The following is a 13,494-nucleotide window of genomic DNA, read 5'->3' as shown; positions in this document are numbered from 1 at the left end:
AAGTTTGTATTTAGGTTAAGAACAGACCCATCGTCTGCACCAAGGTCATAACAGTTTTGGATTTTCATTAGTTTCTGTTTTTATTTTGTTTTCACTTTCTGTTTTCAATTTTAGTTTAGTTTTAATCAGTTTTTACTGCTTGTTTGTTAGTTTAGTTTTTATTCAGCAAAAATGCTTTGTTCTAGTTTAGTTATTAGTTTTATTTTTTGTTTGGATCGATGTCAGGGCTGAGTGAACATCATACATTAAAAAAAAAACAACATATTCTAACAGGTTTCTCTTCACTTACTATTTGATTTATTTAAAGATGATTTTTGAATGCAACTCCAGAAATAGAACTATCACTGTTTGAAGCCATAACCAATCAAATCTAGCCATTTTACTCTCCCCAGATTATTTTGTCTCTATTTTTATTTTATTTCAGTTGGTTTTGTAAGCAGACTAAACAGTTTTAGTAAGTTTTGATTTTTTTTGGTAAAGCTTTCTTTTTTATTTAGTTTCAGCCAATTATTTTTGAGTCTTAGTTTTAGTTATTTAGTTAGTTTCAGTTAACTATAATAACCTCGGTCTGCACCATGTTTACTTGATCAAAACAAACTGTGTGTCAGTTGTTGAGGAAACAGTTCTAAATTATTACACTTTACAGCCATTACTGTGCCATGGCTGCTAGACGATCTATTTATTACTTGAACTGGGATGCAGTTATATAAGAAGATGAACAATGTTATCATTTTACCAGAGGTGGAAAAAGTACAACACTATTGTACCCAGGTAAAAATACAGTAAAAGTACTGATCTATAAACCTACTCAAGTATTTAATCTAAAGTTTACTTTAAGTACTTAGTGCTGAGTAGCTAATGAGGAGTTGTACAGTAAATTGTAATCTGTCCTTATTGGCAAGAACAACAAGGGAAAAGATCCCCTAGGTTTTTCACCAGGTTTTTCAGGTAAAGTGAAAGCTCTTTAATAAAGTAAAATACACAGCAAAATTGACTGTGAATTAAACTCATATAAAGTTGAATTAATAATTTAAAGTGTCTATTTCAGTGGTAGGGATGTCACAATTACCCGTTTTCACAATTAATTGCGATATTAAACTTTACAATTATTTAATCGTAATGTTTCCTAAACACCGTCAATTTCCAGAAAATATTATGCCGAGAACCATATTGGTACGTTAGCGCAACTCGCCCGTAATGAAAACAAAGTTACACAACAATCACGTGTCACCGCCTCGTGTTGCTTCATGCAGTTGCAGGCGGAGGCGTGTCACAGTCCCAGACAAGGTCCAGTAGCCTTTATATATGTTTTCTCTGAGAGAAGTACATAGGTAATATGTAGCATTTATTGATTGTTTACACAGCAGATGTGATTTTTATTTAATTCCAAATGGGATTATTATCATTTTACTTGTACTTTTTGGTTACTTTACATAGTTGATATGTTGTTTTGTTATGAGAGCATCCAAAGATGGAAATAAATTGAATTCAAGACCTATAAGGATTGTTCATGTGATTTTACTTATTCATGGTAGTGTGAAATTAATTAATACAAAAACAATCATGATATTTTATTATTATTATTATTATTATTATTATTATTATTATTATTATTATTTCTCTGACACTAATTGAACCAAGAAATTCTGTAATTGTGGCATCCCTATTCAGTGGTTCCCAAAGTGGGGCGTGGGGCGTGGGCCTCTCCAGGGGGGCGCGGCAAGGCTAAGCAACACCACTTTACAATCAGCAGTGCACAATGTAGTGGCAGTTTAAGTCCAAGATGTCTACATTTTTGATTGGAGGGGAAAAGGAGTACCCACTGCTAGAAAGGAGAGCCAGGACGACACTCTTCCCCGTTTGCAAAATCCTCCTTGTAAGAGATTCTGGTTTTCAGGTTTTTCTGCTGTTGCCTCAATAAAAGAAATACTAAACTAGGCACTGAAATTTAACTGAGACTTAAGAGGAACGGTACCGCCAAGAAAGTCCATGATATTCACAGGAAGTGTGTAGGATTGGGGGCAAAATTCTTAAAAATGCTGTTCATCTTTGTCCTCAGATAGTCAGATCCTTAAAACTCTGTTTAAGGGCATGATTGTTGTTATTGCTACAGCCATTTAACAAGGTTTAATGTGGTAGTAAATTCCGAAACAAAAGGAATTTGTTTGCAAATAATGCGACTGACAATCGTACCTGTCAATATGTATGGTGAGGGTAGGGGGGGTCTGAGAATATTTTCATCTGCCAGAGGGGGGCCCGGAAAAGTTTGGGAACCACTGCTCTATATGATCCACACTACATAGTTAAACTACAATTTAAAGAGAGTTATTTTACAGTATAAAAGAGCGGCAGTAACTCTCGAAAATTCGTGATAAGATGGGTTTCCTCTGACGAGAACTAAGTAGAGAGTCAACCTCATTGCAAGACATTGCTGATAAAGAATACCCCATTATGCATCATTTAGGAGCACTTAAAGTCACAGGAGGAAGCTCTAACTCAGCTGATAACTTCACTCATGGTGCAGATGTGTCTCACGTGAAAAACAACAATAATCTGCTGGAAACAAGACCAAATAATCCCAGTAGACATCAGCTGTTTTGGATATAAGGTGGAATCTTTCTCTCTCTCTGTTCTACTGTGGAGTCAACACAGGTTGAAAAAGTACAAGAGTATAGTGCTCAAGTAAAAGTACAGTTACTCTGGTTAAGATTTACTGAAGTAGGAGTAAAATTACTGACTTAAAATGTACTCAAAAAGTACAAGTACTCCAAAAAAACTACTCAATTACAGGATTAATATGAGTGAATGTAATTAGTAACTTTCCACCCTTGCGTTTTACTGTACAAAATTAAAATCAAGTTGTTCACTAAACAGTAAATCAAAACAGCAGAGAAGTGCATTACAGATGAGGAAAACAGGTTGAGCCAAGTAGGGCTAAAACAAAAGGACCTGTTTGCAGTAAAGCAAAGTACCTTTAAATGTTCCCACTACACCTGCATGCACATTTAGCTCATGTTGTTTAAGCATGAAGCAAAAAGCCCTGTCTGCACAGCCATGTTGTCTGGCTTCAGGGCCTCCCTCACTGAAGGGGCCACACTGACCAGCATCTCATTTGGCTGATAAACGTAACGTTGACAAAACTCAGAAATACCAAACCATCACTTACAGCAAATGCATGCGAGTCAAAGCTGATGTTTGTTTTCTACTGGAAAAGAGAGCCTGGATGGAGGGGAGGATCAAGAAAAGACACGATAAGACCCAAAGAGCAAGCAAATACCAGTGTCTGCTGGTGTTACTTAAATCTCCATTCTTTCCTCTGTACATGTAAATGTAACCTAGACTTTTATTTCCCTAAACTGTTGAAGCATGGACTCTACACATTCATGTTAAAAATGCTGGGAATGAAACCTCAGACTGTACTGCTTCCTCCAGTAGCTGAACTGTCTTCTTGACTCAATGTGGCTGTGTTTGTTGACCACAGCACCAGAGGGCCCACCAGGACCCTGCAGCCCTTAACAACACCTTCCATGCAGTGGTGACAGCGGGCCCCTCAGCCCCTAGGGACCTGCTGGCTCTTCAGAGACGCTGCCTTAATCCCGGGGCCTATGCCGCTCACCTGGAGCGTTGGCTACAGCACTACCAGCCCAGCCAGGTAACTGCCAGTGTGCTCTAATCTGCTTCAATTTTCTCTCTGTGTTCTAAATTTCTGCTCGCTCCCAGATCTTTAGTTGCTTGATCAAATTTCCTGTGCTCATTCTTAAACCGTTCCTCTCTCATTCAGGCTGTTTGTTGGTGAAAATGTCATGCTGGGATTTTTTTTCTGCATACATACAAAACTTTATTTGCACACTGAACGTATTTCTCTGGCTAACCAACAGAAAATTGGTATAAGTTGACTAATCATGTTAGCTCTGCCCATTGTTGCTCATTGACATTGGTTTGATCTCACCGAGGGGGCTTTCACACCAGGACCTGGTCCCAGATCTGATTACACTTGCCCAAAGTCTGGTTCTTCTAGTTCTCACTGGCACTAATGCAACGTAGAGAGTTGCATCAGCAGTATGTATCCTGTATCTTCAAAAATGCCATATCCATGCAGCACAGGTTTATTTAATCCTCTGAGCTGCACAGTAGATGTTAACGTACAAAGAAGGTCTTTGTTGGCGTCTAACAAATGATTTTAAAAACGTCCATGGAAGCAGGATGGACTCCTATGCCACCATGAAACTTAAACAGTTGTCGTTCCTCTCTCTTCTCCTTGGCAGATTATTAAACCAGTTATACCCCACCTGCTAAGTTCGATTGTGTGCGATCCAAAATAACTGGGAGGAGGGCAGTTGTGCAGGGATAGAGCACAGAATAATCACGCCTAATATGAAAGCAGAACATTCTATTACATACAGATGAAGTAAAAAATAAAATCATGATTTTTTTTTTTCTGTGATTTGGTTCAAGAAGTGAAACTTCATTACATTCTAGATTCATCATTTCAGAGTGAAATATTTAATGATTTTTTTTTTGTTTGTTTTAATGTTGATGATTACACTTTACAAAAATCCACTACCTCATGATATTAGACTATCACAAACATGAGTCCAACAAAGGATTTATAATACAGAAATGTTGACCTTCGTGGAAATTATGCCCACTTATGCACTAAGTACTTGGTTGGGGCTCCTTTGGCATCAATAACTGCACCTATGTGACGTGTCATGGAGCCAATCAGTCCATGGTCCTGCTGAGGTGTTATGAAGTCCAGGTTGCTCTGATTGCAACCTTCAGCATGCCTGGATTGTTGAGTCTGGTGTCTCTCATTTTCCTCTTGACACTTCCCAAGAGATTCTCTATAGGGTTCAATCAAATGGCCAGTCAAACACAGCAATACCAGGCTCTGAAATCTCCTGGTCGTCTGACAGCATTGACTCTGGACTTGATAAAGACCAGTGGACCAACAGCAGCAGATGACATGGCAGGATTCTGGGCCTCTCTGATCTTCCTCAAGACTATGGGACCTTGACTTCCACATATCTGAAAACAGGACTTTGAACCACTGAGCAGTGGTCCAGTTCTTTCTCTTCTTAGTCCAGGAGAGACGCTTGTAGTCCATGTCCTGGACCCGTCTGTGTGGTGGCTCTTGATCCACTGACTCCAGCCTCAGCCCAGTCCTTGTGAAGCTCCCCTAAATTCTTGAATCTGCTTTTGTTTGACAGTCCTCTGAAGGCTAAACACATCCCTGTTGTTTGGGCTACTTTTCTTACTACACTTTTCTCTTCCAGTCAACTTTCCATGAATCTGCTCTGATACAGCCTCTGAGAACAGCCTGGACTTTCAGCAGTGACCTTCTTTGGCTTACCTTCCTTGTGTGGTGTCAATGGTTGTCCTCTGGACATTTACCAAGTCAGCAGTCTTCCCCATGGTTGCAGTTGTGTGCACTGAAACAGAATGAGATTATAAAGGCGAAGGAAACCTTATAAGCCAACAGAAAAAGTCTTGAAATGTCTCACTTCGTATGAGATGAATCAAGACTATATGGAAATTGAACTTTCTGAACTAAATCACAGAAAAAATAAATTTTTCGTGATATTCCAGTTTTTTGGGATGCACCTGTACACACCTTTCCAAGCTCTTTAGCTCCAACTCTTTAAGACTTCATTTTTGTTTAAAAAGTCAACAACTTATTCAGCTATTCATGCTAGCTTCACTTTTCAATCTTTTCCAGATCATTGATACATTTTCTTTAGGATTTATGTTGATGTGTTGCTCTCCAAATTTGATAATCCATGTGTGTGTGACAGAATATGAGGATTCTCTTTGTGAGATCAAAGCAAACGTCTCCTAGAGAAGACGTACTGGTCCCCGACCATAATTTGCTCGGTTGACCCTTTAGCTTTTTGCATATTTGCTAGTTCTTTAACAAATCCAAGGGCAGAAATATGTTTTAAAAGCACAGAGACTCCATGAAATTAAGTTTCACTTCTAAGAGCTCATGTATGGTATCTGAAATCATGGGAATTATCACTTGTGAATGTATTTCATGCTATATAGAATTACTTAAAAAAAAACACTTTAAAATTTTAGACTTGGTTTCACAAATGGTGCATTTTTTATTAAAAAATGTTTTTACTTAAAAAAAAAAAGCAGGGTCTTTACCATGTAAGACCCTGCTTTTATCTCTGTTCTGTCTGGAGCTTTTCTTTCTGAGAAGATTTAAACCGGTGTTGTTCAACTCTTCTCAACCAAAGAGCCAAATTGTCAAAAAAAAAAAAAAACCTTTACAAGAGCCACAATCTAAATGGTGAAAAGTGGCAACAAAAATAAGTTAAAAGTAGCAAAAATGGTCAAAAGTGGCAAAAAAATGGGTAAAAGGGAAAAAACAGGCATAAAATAGCAAAACTTATTGAAAAGTGGCAAAAACAGGTGAGAAGTGACAAAAAAATCAGTCAAAGGTGGCAAAAATTTGTTGATAAATGGCAAAACGTGGCCAAAAAATGGTTGAAAAATGACTAAAATTGACAGAAAGAAGGAAAGAGTAGCAAAATGGGCAAAAATTGGAAAGGGCAGCTTAAACGGGTGAAAAGTGTCAAAATAAGAGGAAAATTGCAAATAGCAAAAAAGCAGGATGTAAGTGGCAAAACTGATGAAAAAGGGCAAAAACAGGATTAAAGTGGCAAAAAGAAGTTTTGAAAATAGGCTGAAAGAAGGAGAAATTGATTAAAAATTTGAAATAAGGGCAATGAAATATACAGGCAGAAAATAAAGGTTGACAATTAAGTTTGACAATGAAAGCCTACTGTTTAAAGGTGGGAAATAAACTGATTAATGAGGGAATAATATTTCAAATCAAGACATAAAAGAGCCACAGATCATCACAAAAGAGCCACACGTTGAGCATCACAGATTTAAACACTCCAACAGCTTTCATTAAAGTTACAAATTATTCCTCCATCACAACAACAGACTTGAACCAAAGGGAACCACAGAGCACTCTGATAGAAGCCACCCCTCCTGAGTTCTGCACTCTTCACAGCATTTTCACTCAAACTCTTCATCAAACACTCACACATCCTCTCTGACTGTCCATCTGTGATTCCAGACGACCCAGGGAAAACAAAGGAACAAAACGGTGCAATGACTTCTCTTACCAGCACTTTAACACAGTTAAATTCTGCATTTTAAACTATTTTTGTGTATGACTCTGACAACATTTTAACAAAGGTGAAATATGCAGACACACCATGATTCAAGGTAACTCCATAAGCCCATGTTTGCAGTACTTCAGGATGAATTCTATTCTTTCATTTTCATTATTGTACTAGAGCCTTCTGCCCCCTACTGTTCAGTTATGGGTATAACACTCTGGAGTTAACATTGGACTGCATGCATGTACAAACATGAGACACCTGGTGGTTTTTATGTCATAAATATCATCCAGTATAAATACACCTGTTGTATAGATTGAGGATAAACTTAAATTGAATTGACTCAAAACAGGTCAGACTTGTAAATTTTGTTGAGTTGAGGTTTGATATTTATCGCCATTAAACTCAAAAACGTGGAGCTGTGATTTTGGTTCCTGTAGCTCAGCCCTCAGCAGTAGCAGAAGTTGCTTCCCGCCATACGAGACTTAGTTTGTGGATGTGACTGACCCTGTTTTTTTGTCTGTGTGTTGTAGTTGCACATCGTGGACGGGGCCCTGCTGAGGTTAAACCCAGCACTGGTGATGGAGGGAATCCAGAGGTTTCTTGGTGTCACGCCCATCTTCAACTACACCCAGGCTTTAATGTTTGTAACACCCTCACAACCTCTAACCAAACCTACACACACTGTTTCTCCAAATAGTCTCTTTCATCTCGAGACTAAATCATTATATAAGCAAAATGTCCTGTCAGTTCATCACAATATTTGACTTCAGACACTTTTGGTATGTTTCACTTTTTCATAGTTTTAAATTCACTTTTTAAAAAAGGCAGTAAATCAGCAATATTTCAAACTAGATGCTATAGAATTTATGTCTCTAATTGTTTTAAATGTGAATTAACACGCTGTGTTTCTGCAGGTATGATGACAGCAAAGGATTCTGGTGTCAGCGGGTTGAAGGAGGACGAGCCAAATGTCTCGGGAAGAGTAAAGGCAGGAAATACCCCGAGATGAGTTCTGAGGTAAATCCTTAACTCTGACTGGTGACGGCACCAAACTAAATAACAAATGTTAGCTTATTAGCTTTTTTCCATGAGGAAGACTGGAGCAAGACGAGCTAAAAATAGATCTTTGAAGATAAAAATCGAAACAACTAAAACAAGATTAAAATGTCAACGCTGGACTGCTGGTCATTCAAAATCCAGGAGATTTTTCCACTATGCATAAAATCCATAAAACACAAGGAGAGACTGGATAGAGAGCATTTAGAGTTTGTCAGTATTTTCTGAAGTATATTTGAAAGTGACTGAACCAGGGCTGTCTAGAGATTAAAATTTTTAATCGTGATTAATCTCATAACTTTTATAGTTAATTTGTGAATAATCACAAGTTGCTTGTTGTTATCTGTTCATCCATTCATGTTACATACATGGAGATTTCTCAAGATTTAAATAACCGTATCAACATATGGGTAGGCAAAAAATGCTTTCTCTATGCAAATGTTTGTTCATGGCAGCACCTAGAACAATGATGGATGATGTCTAAACAATTCTCTAGATCAGGGTTACTTAACCTGTGGCTCTTGAAAGTTTTTGAAATTTAAAGTTTTTAAATTTGAAATTTAATTCCCCAGAAAACCTTAAAACAGGAAGCTTTGGCCTCAGAAATATCTATTGCAAGTCACATAAATCAGTTCGTTTCCCACATTTATACAGCAGGCTTTGATTTTTTTTTGTCTGTATATTTACATTGCACTTGTTGCAATTTTTTGCCACTTTTCTCCATTTTTGCCACTTTTAATCCTTTTTTTGCTCATGACCACTTTTTGCCATACAATGCTGCCACTTTTATCCCATATTTTCCATGTTAATCCTGCTTTTTGCAATTTTGCAATGCAGTTTTTCCCTTTTTTGCCGCTTTTCGCCCATTTAAGCTGCCCTTTGCTAATAAATGAATTTTTTTTTCCCAATTTTTGCTACTCTTTGCAACTTTTTGCCCATTCTAGTCACTTTTCACTCATTTTATTGCTACATTTTTGCCACTTGCAGCTTTTTTTGTCACTTCTTACCTATTTTTTCACTTTCTGCCCTTTTTGACACTTTTTCTCCCAATGTTTTTGCCAATTCTTACTCAATTTTTGCTATTTTATGCCTATTTTGCCCATTTTCACCCATTTTTGCTGTATTGAGCGAATTTTTATTGCCACTTTAACCCTTTTTGCCACATTTTACCACTTAGATTGTGGCCCTTGCAAAGGTATTTTTTCGACAGTTTGGCACTTTGGTTGAGCAGGGTTGAGAAACACTGCTTTAGATGAAGCTGAAAGATACTGAATGCTCAAAAAATACACTGAGAGCTTAACATGGTAAAGTTAAACCCAACAAGGACAACAGATGGGATACTGACCTAACATTACTGAATAATACCACAATGTAGAGTTCAACTTTAGAACTTCTACAAGTTACTCCTCTGTTGTTCTGAGCAGCTTAACACAGAACAACAGATCTCATCATCACATATGTACATAAAGAACATGGTCAGTTAAGTTTAAATCACTTAAAGATCAATCCCTGGATCCTTCACACTTAAAGCAGAGAATGTCAGCCTCACATGGGGAAATAAAGGCTCACAGAAACATCGCTTTACACCAGTGATTCTTAACTGGTGCATCGCGATGCTGCTTTCAGTGGGTTGCAAGGGTGTTCCTTGATAAAAAAAAACTGTGGCAAAAAGTCCATGATGTATGGAAGGCCTAAACCAAAATACATCCCATTACAAAAATGCATTGTTTGGTCCTGTTTTTCCATGATAACAAGTTCATTTTGTCATTTTCTTCAGATCCAAACCTGCTTAACCTGTGTTCTGATGAAAACAAAACTGGTTTTCTCATTTGTTTTAGTTTCTCAGAATCTCTGAAAAACAACCAAAATTTGCACCTACATTGGGAAACAGGATAAAATACAATGTCTATGCATATCAGTTTAGGGTTTCTATAAAGACATGCTTTTCCTGTCTTTTTCTTCAGTCACTTTGTCCTAAATAAGATACAAACTTCAATGTTCATTGTTCAGTATATTTGATCTTTTGAACATTTTTCAGAATTTTGGGTTGCATTTACTGATTCAAGAGGCGCTGGTCGTTCCCAATGCCTAACCAGTTAAGAACCACTTATTTACACCAAGAGGGCTCAAAGCAGGATGAAACAAAAAGAGAGATAAAAATACAGTTAGAGAATTAAGGCCTTTGCACACTGAGTGTGTTTTTTGTGTCAGAATTTTTCACACGATTAAAAAAGAAAATCGAGCTCATGTTGTTATAATCATGTTTGCACACTCACTCCAAAATGTTCGTCCGTAATTTTTTATTTTCGGAACAGGCTCGATTTTATGCGACATTTCACATCTGTCCAAGTCATTTAAATGGGTGAGTGAAGATTCAAACAGTGCCTGCTGCGTCCACCTCGCTTGCTCACCAACACCGGACCCCTCCTCCCTCTCTCTCGCCCTGAAACCTCACTTTAAACACCAAGTTTGCTCATTTATTATGTGGCTATAAAACATGGAAATATAACAGACATTGCTTTATTCTCTGTCGCTCACTCACCCCCGTCCAACTCCTCCCTCTCTCTCTCCCTCTCTTGCACCAGACCTCACTTTGAACACCGTTTTTTGCAGGTGTGTAATGTGGATATAGGCTATGAAAATATCACAGATAAAGGCAGACATTTGTAGCCTCAGTGCTATGACGCATGAATGGGTGCTGAATGAAGCTTTCTGTCAGAATGGATCCAGTGGGATTTCAAAGGAGTGACAGAGCCAAGGGCTCACAGTATGAAACTATTTGCCAAATTCTACGAATTTTTACAGTGAAGGCAAATAAAAACACATCGTGCAAGGTCCGAGTGTTTGATGTTTTTCGGGTTACGGATCAGAAAAAAACGCATCCCAAATAACAGACCCAGTGTGTAAAGACCTTTACACTATGGATTACTAGGAGAAGTCACGTCTCCATTAGAGCATACATGAAGACGAGAGAGCTTTTCATGTGTGCCACTGTTGGTTAGGGCTGGGTAATTAACCAAAAGTTAGATATGGCCTGCTGCAATTTATAAATCACAGAAGCTGCAATGATTCTTTGACCTGAAATTTGTGTTAAAGTAGCAGTTTAAACTTTTTTTTGCAGCAGATGTGTTATGCATGACATATCATGCAACCCTTTAGTGCAACAATTCATATCCAATTTGCAATACAAGTCAAAATTTAGAATTAGATATTTTTGAGTAATTGTTCAGCTCTTGTTTAGGAATAAACAAAAGTTAAGGAATGATCATAAATCAAAATGCAATCACAATAATGGAGAAAAGTAATCGCAATTAGATTATTTTCCAAAATCGTTCAGCCCTACTTGTTAGATGAATTATTTCCAGGAGACCTGCATCCTCCACAGTATTAATCTACCTGCAATCTGTAGCCAGCCATTTAGCACTGTTAAAAGTTTGTTGTTTGCAGAGTTGTCTGAGCATCTCTGTTGTAAACAATCCAGCATGACCTGCCTTTAGCTAGGGGGGCAGCTCTCTGCATTGGCGGTGTGCTTGGCCAGCAAGTGGTACGGGGTATTTAAGACTCTACAAACCCCTGGTTGCTCAGTTCACGTTTACAGTAAGCGTAGATAGCTTCAATCTTATCTGGCATGATCTTAAAGCAAAACTCGCCATTCAAAAGTCTCTGTCCTTTATCCAATTCTGCTCTGCTTGCTGCCAACATCACTACGGCACCACTTCCTGAAAAGTCGGGGTTTCTTTCAGCAGGAGAAGGGCTAATCTGCAGAATTGTCCTTTTAAAAACCAAACAGACTAAACAGACTCTGAGTATACAGCAGAGATTATAAACACCACTTGGGAAAAATCACAATGAAATTATGTGGGGGAGTAGAAATCAAGACAACATTATCTTACGTTATATCAGCTCATTATTTCTCTGTTCATCCTGATCCCTGACCTCGTCTCTAACCGTATCTGTGTTGCTGTTTTTCTCTCTGTTTGTGTGTGGGTGCCTGCTTCTAGTCACGTGCCTTCCTGGCAGAGTACTACCGTGAGAGCAACATGGAACTTCTGCGTCTCCTGAATCGGTTGGGCCAACCGCTGCCCTCCTGGCTCCGCCAAGAACTCCAAAGCACGAGCTGGAGCTGAGGCCACCTGCTCATTCACACACGCAGACAGATCACACACCACAGAAAAGCTTGGACTGAAGTCTGTGGAGGAGCCGATGCTCGGCTCTGGATTATTATAGACTATCTGATCCGTACGAGACAACAGCAAACACTAAAGAAGTTTCAAGTTCTAGCAGATGGACTGTCTGCTCCTGAGAGATCTTCAGTGTGGTGACTGATAGAGTATGACGTCTCATGAACACTGCCCCCCTCCCCAGCCCAGGCGTTATGCTTTGGTCAGGAGGCTGATAATGTTCACAACAGTGTGCTGTGGATCCAGAGGAGTGGATAAGGAGGTTTGAGGTTCAAAGAAGGGGTCAGGAAGTCTTAATGTAAGGAGAGAATCTTCTTGAGTAAGACTGTGGATGTGCAGTATATGAGCAGACACAGGACTAACATGCACACTCATAGAAATGTCTCATCTCCTCAAGAATGTCTGCGATAAAGTCCTTTTGGAAAAGCAGTTGTGTATATATGTAAGGTTTGAGGAGAAGGTGGGAAAATCACGGCCAGCAGACTGAAGCAGATGGTGCAGACAGACGGTCCGTATCCTGGTTTTCAGTTACACACATACAGTTGCAGGTCCAACCAACAGAGCGGGTACCACTCACCGTTTTGTCCTCACAGATTGCCAGACGGTTTAACACAGATCTAGCAAGTATGATGACAGGTCAGTGTAAATATCATGAAGTTACATTTGGTATGAACTAAAGTCCACATGTTGTCCAGGTCTGGCCCAGAGCCAGCATCCTGTCAGAGCCCAGCTCAGCGCTGATGTCAGACTACACAGGCTTTTAGTCTAGTCACTCTCAGCTGTGGTGGTTACAGAGCCGCTCGACTTAAAGATGACATGCTTGTACTCGACCAATCATTGCATTTGAAAGAAGAGGGGCGGGGCTAGTTGACACCAGGAAGAAGATGTAAACAACATACTGAATTCATCGTACTTTACTGTATCTGTCTGTTCAGTCATGATTAATAAGCTCTGTCTCTACACCATTAATGCAATGGAACAACAGTTCATAGAAGCAAAGAGAAAAAACAACCATTCAGAAGGTCAGGAGGTGTTCAAGATGTGGACACTGGAAAAAAATGACCAAATTTCCCGTCCAGCAGGTCCGGTAGGCCTGGTTGTAATGGTGTAATCCT

The 13,494-nt window shown here is 38.9% G+C and overlaps 1 protein-coding gene across 1 annotated transcript in view; it reads left to right on the top strand.

Moving 5' to 3' along the window:
* Nucleotides 1-13,111, top strand: part of LOC121511069 (bifunctional heparan sulfate N-deacetylase/N-sulfotransferase 2-like) — a 58,416-nt gene extending 45,305 nt beyond the window's left edge. Inside the window, exons 12-15 of the mRNA XM_041789586.1 lie at nt 3,482-3,652; nt 7,673-7,782; nt 8,057-8,159; nt 12,200-13,111. Of these exons, the coding sequence (XP_041645520.1) occupies nt 3,482-3,652; nt 7,673-7,782; nt 8,057-8,159; nt 12,200-12,325 (510 nt within the window). The 3' untranslated portion in view covers nt 12,326-13,111. The remainder of the gene's footprint in view (nt 1-3,481; nt 3,653-7,672; nt 7,783-8,056; nt 8,160-12,199) is intronic.
* The last annotated feature ends 383 nt before the right edge of the window (nt 13,112-13,494 follow it).

Source organism: Cheilinus undulatus, linkage group 6 (genome assembly GCF_018320785.1).
Source record: "Cheilinus undulatus linkage group 6, ASM1832078v1, whole genome shotgun sequence".
Taxonomy (NCBI): domain Eukaryota; kingdom Metazoa; phylum Chordata; class Actinopteri; order Labriformes; family Labridae; genus Cheilinus; species Cheilinus undulatus.
This window is presented reverse-complemented; position numbering and strand designations above follow the sequence as displayed.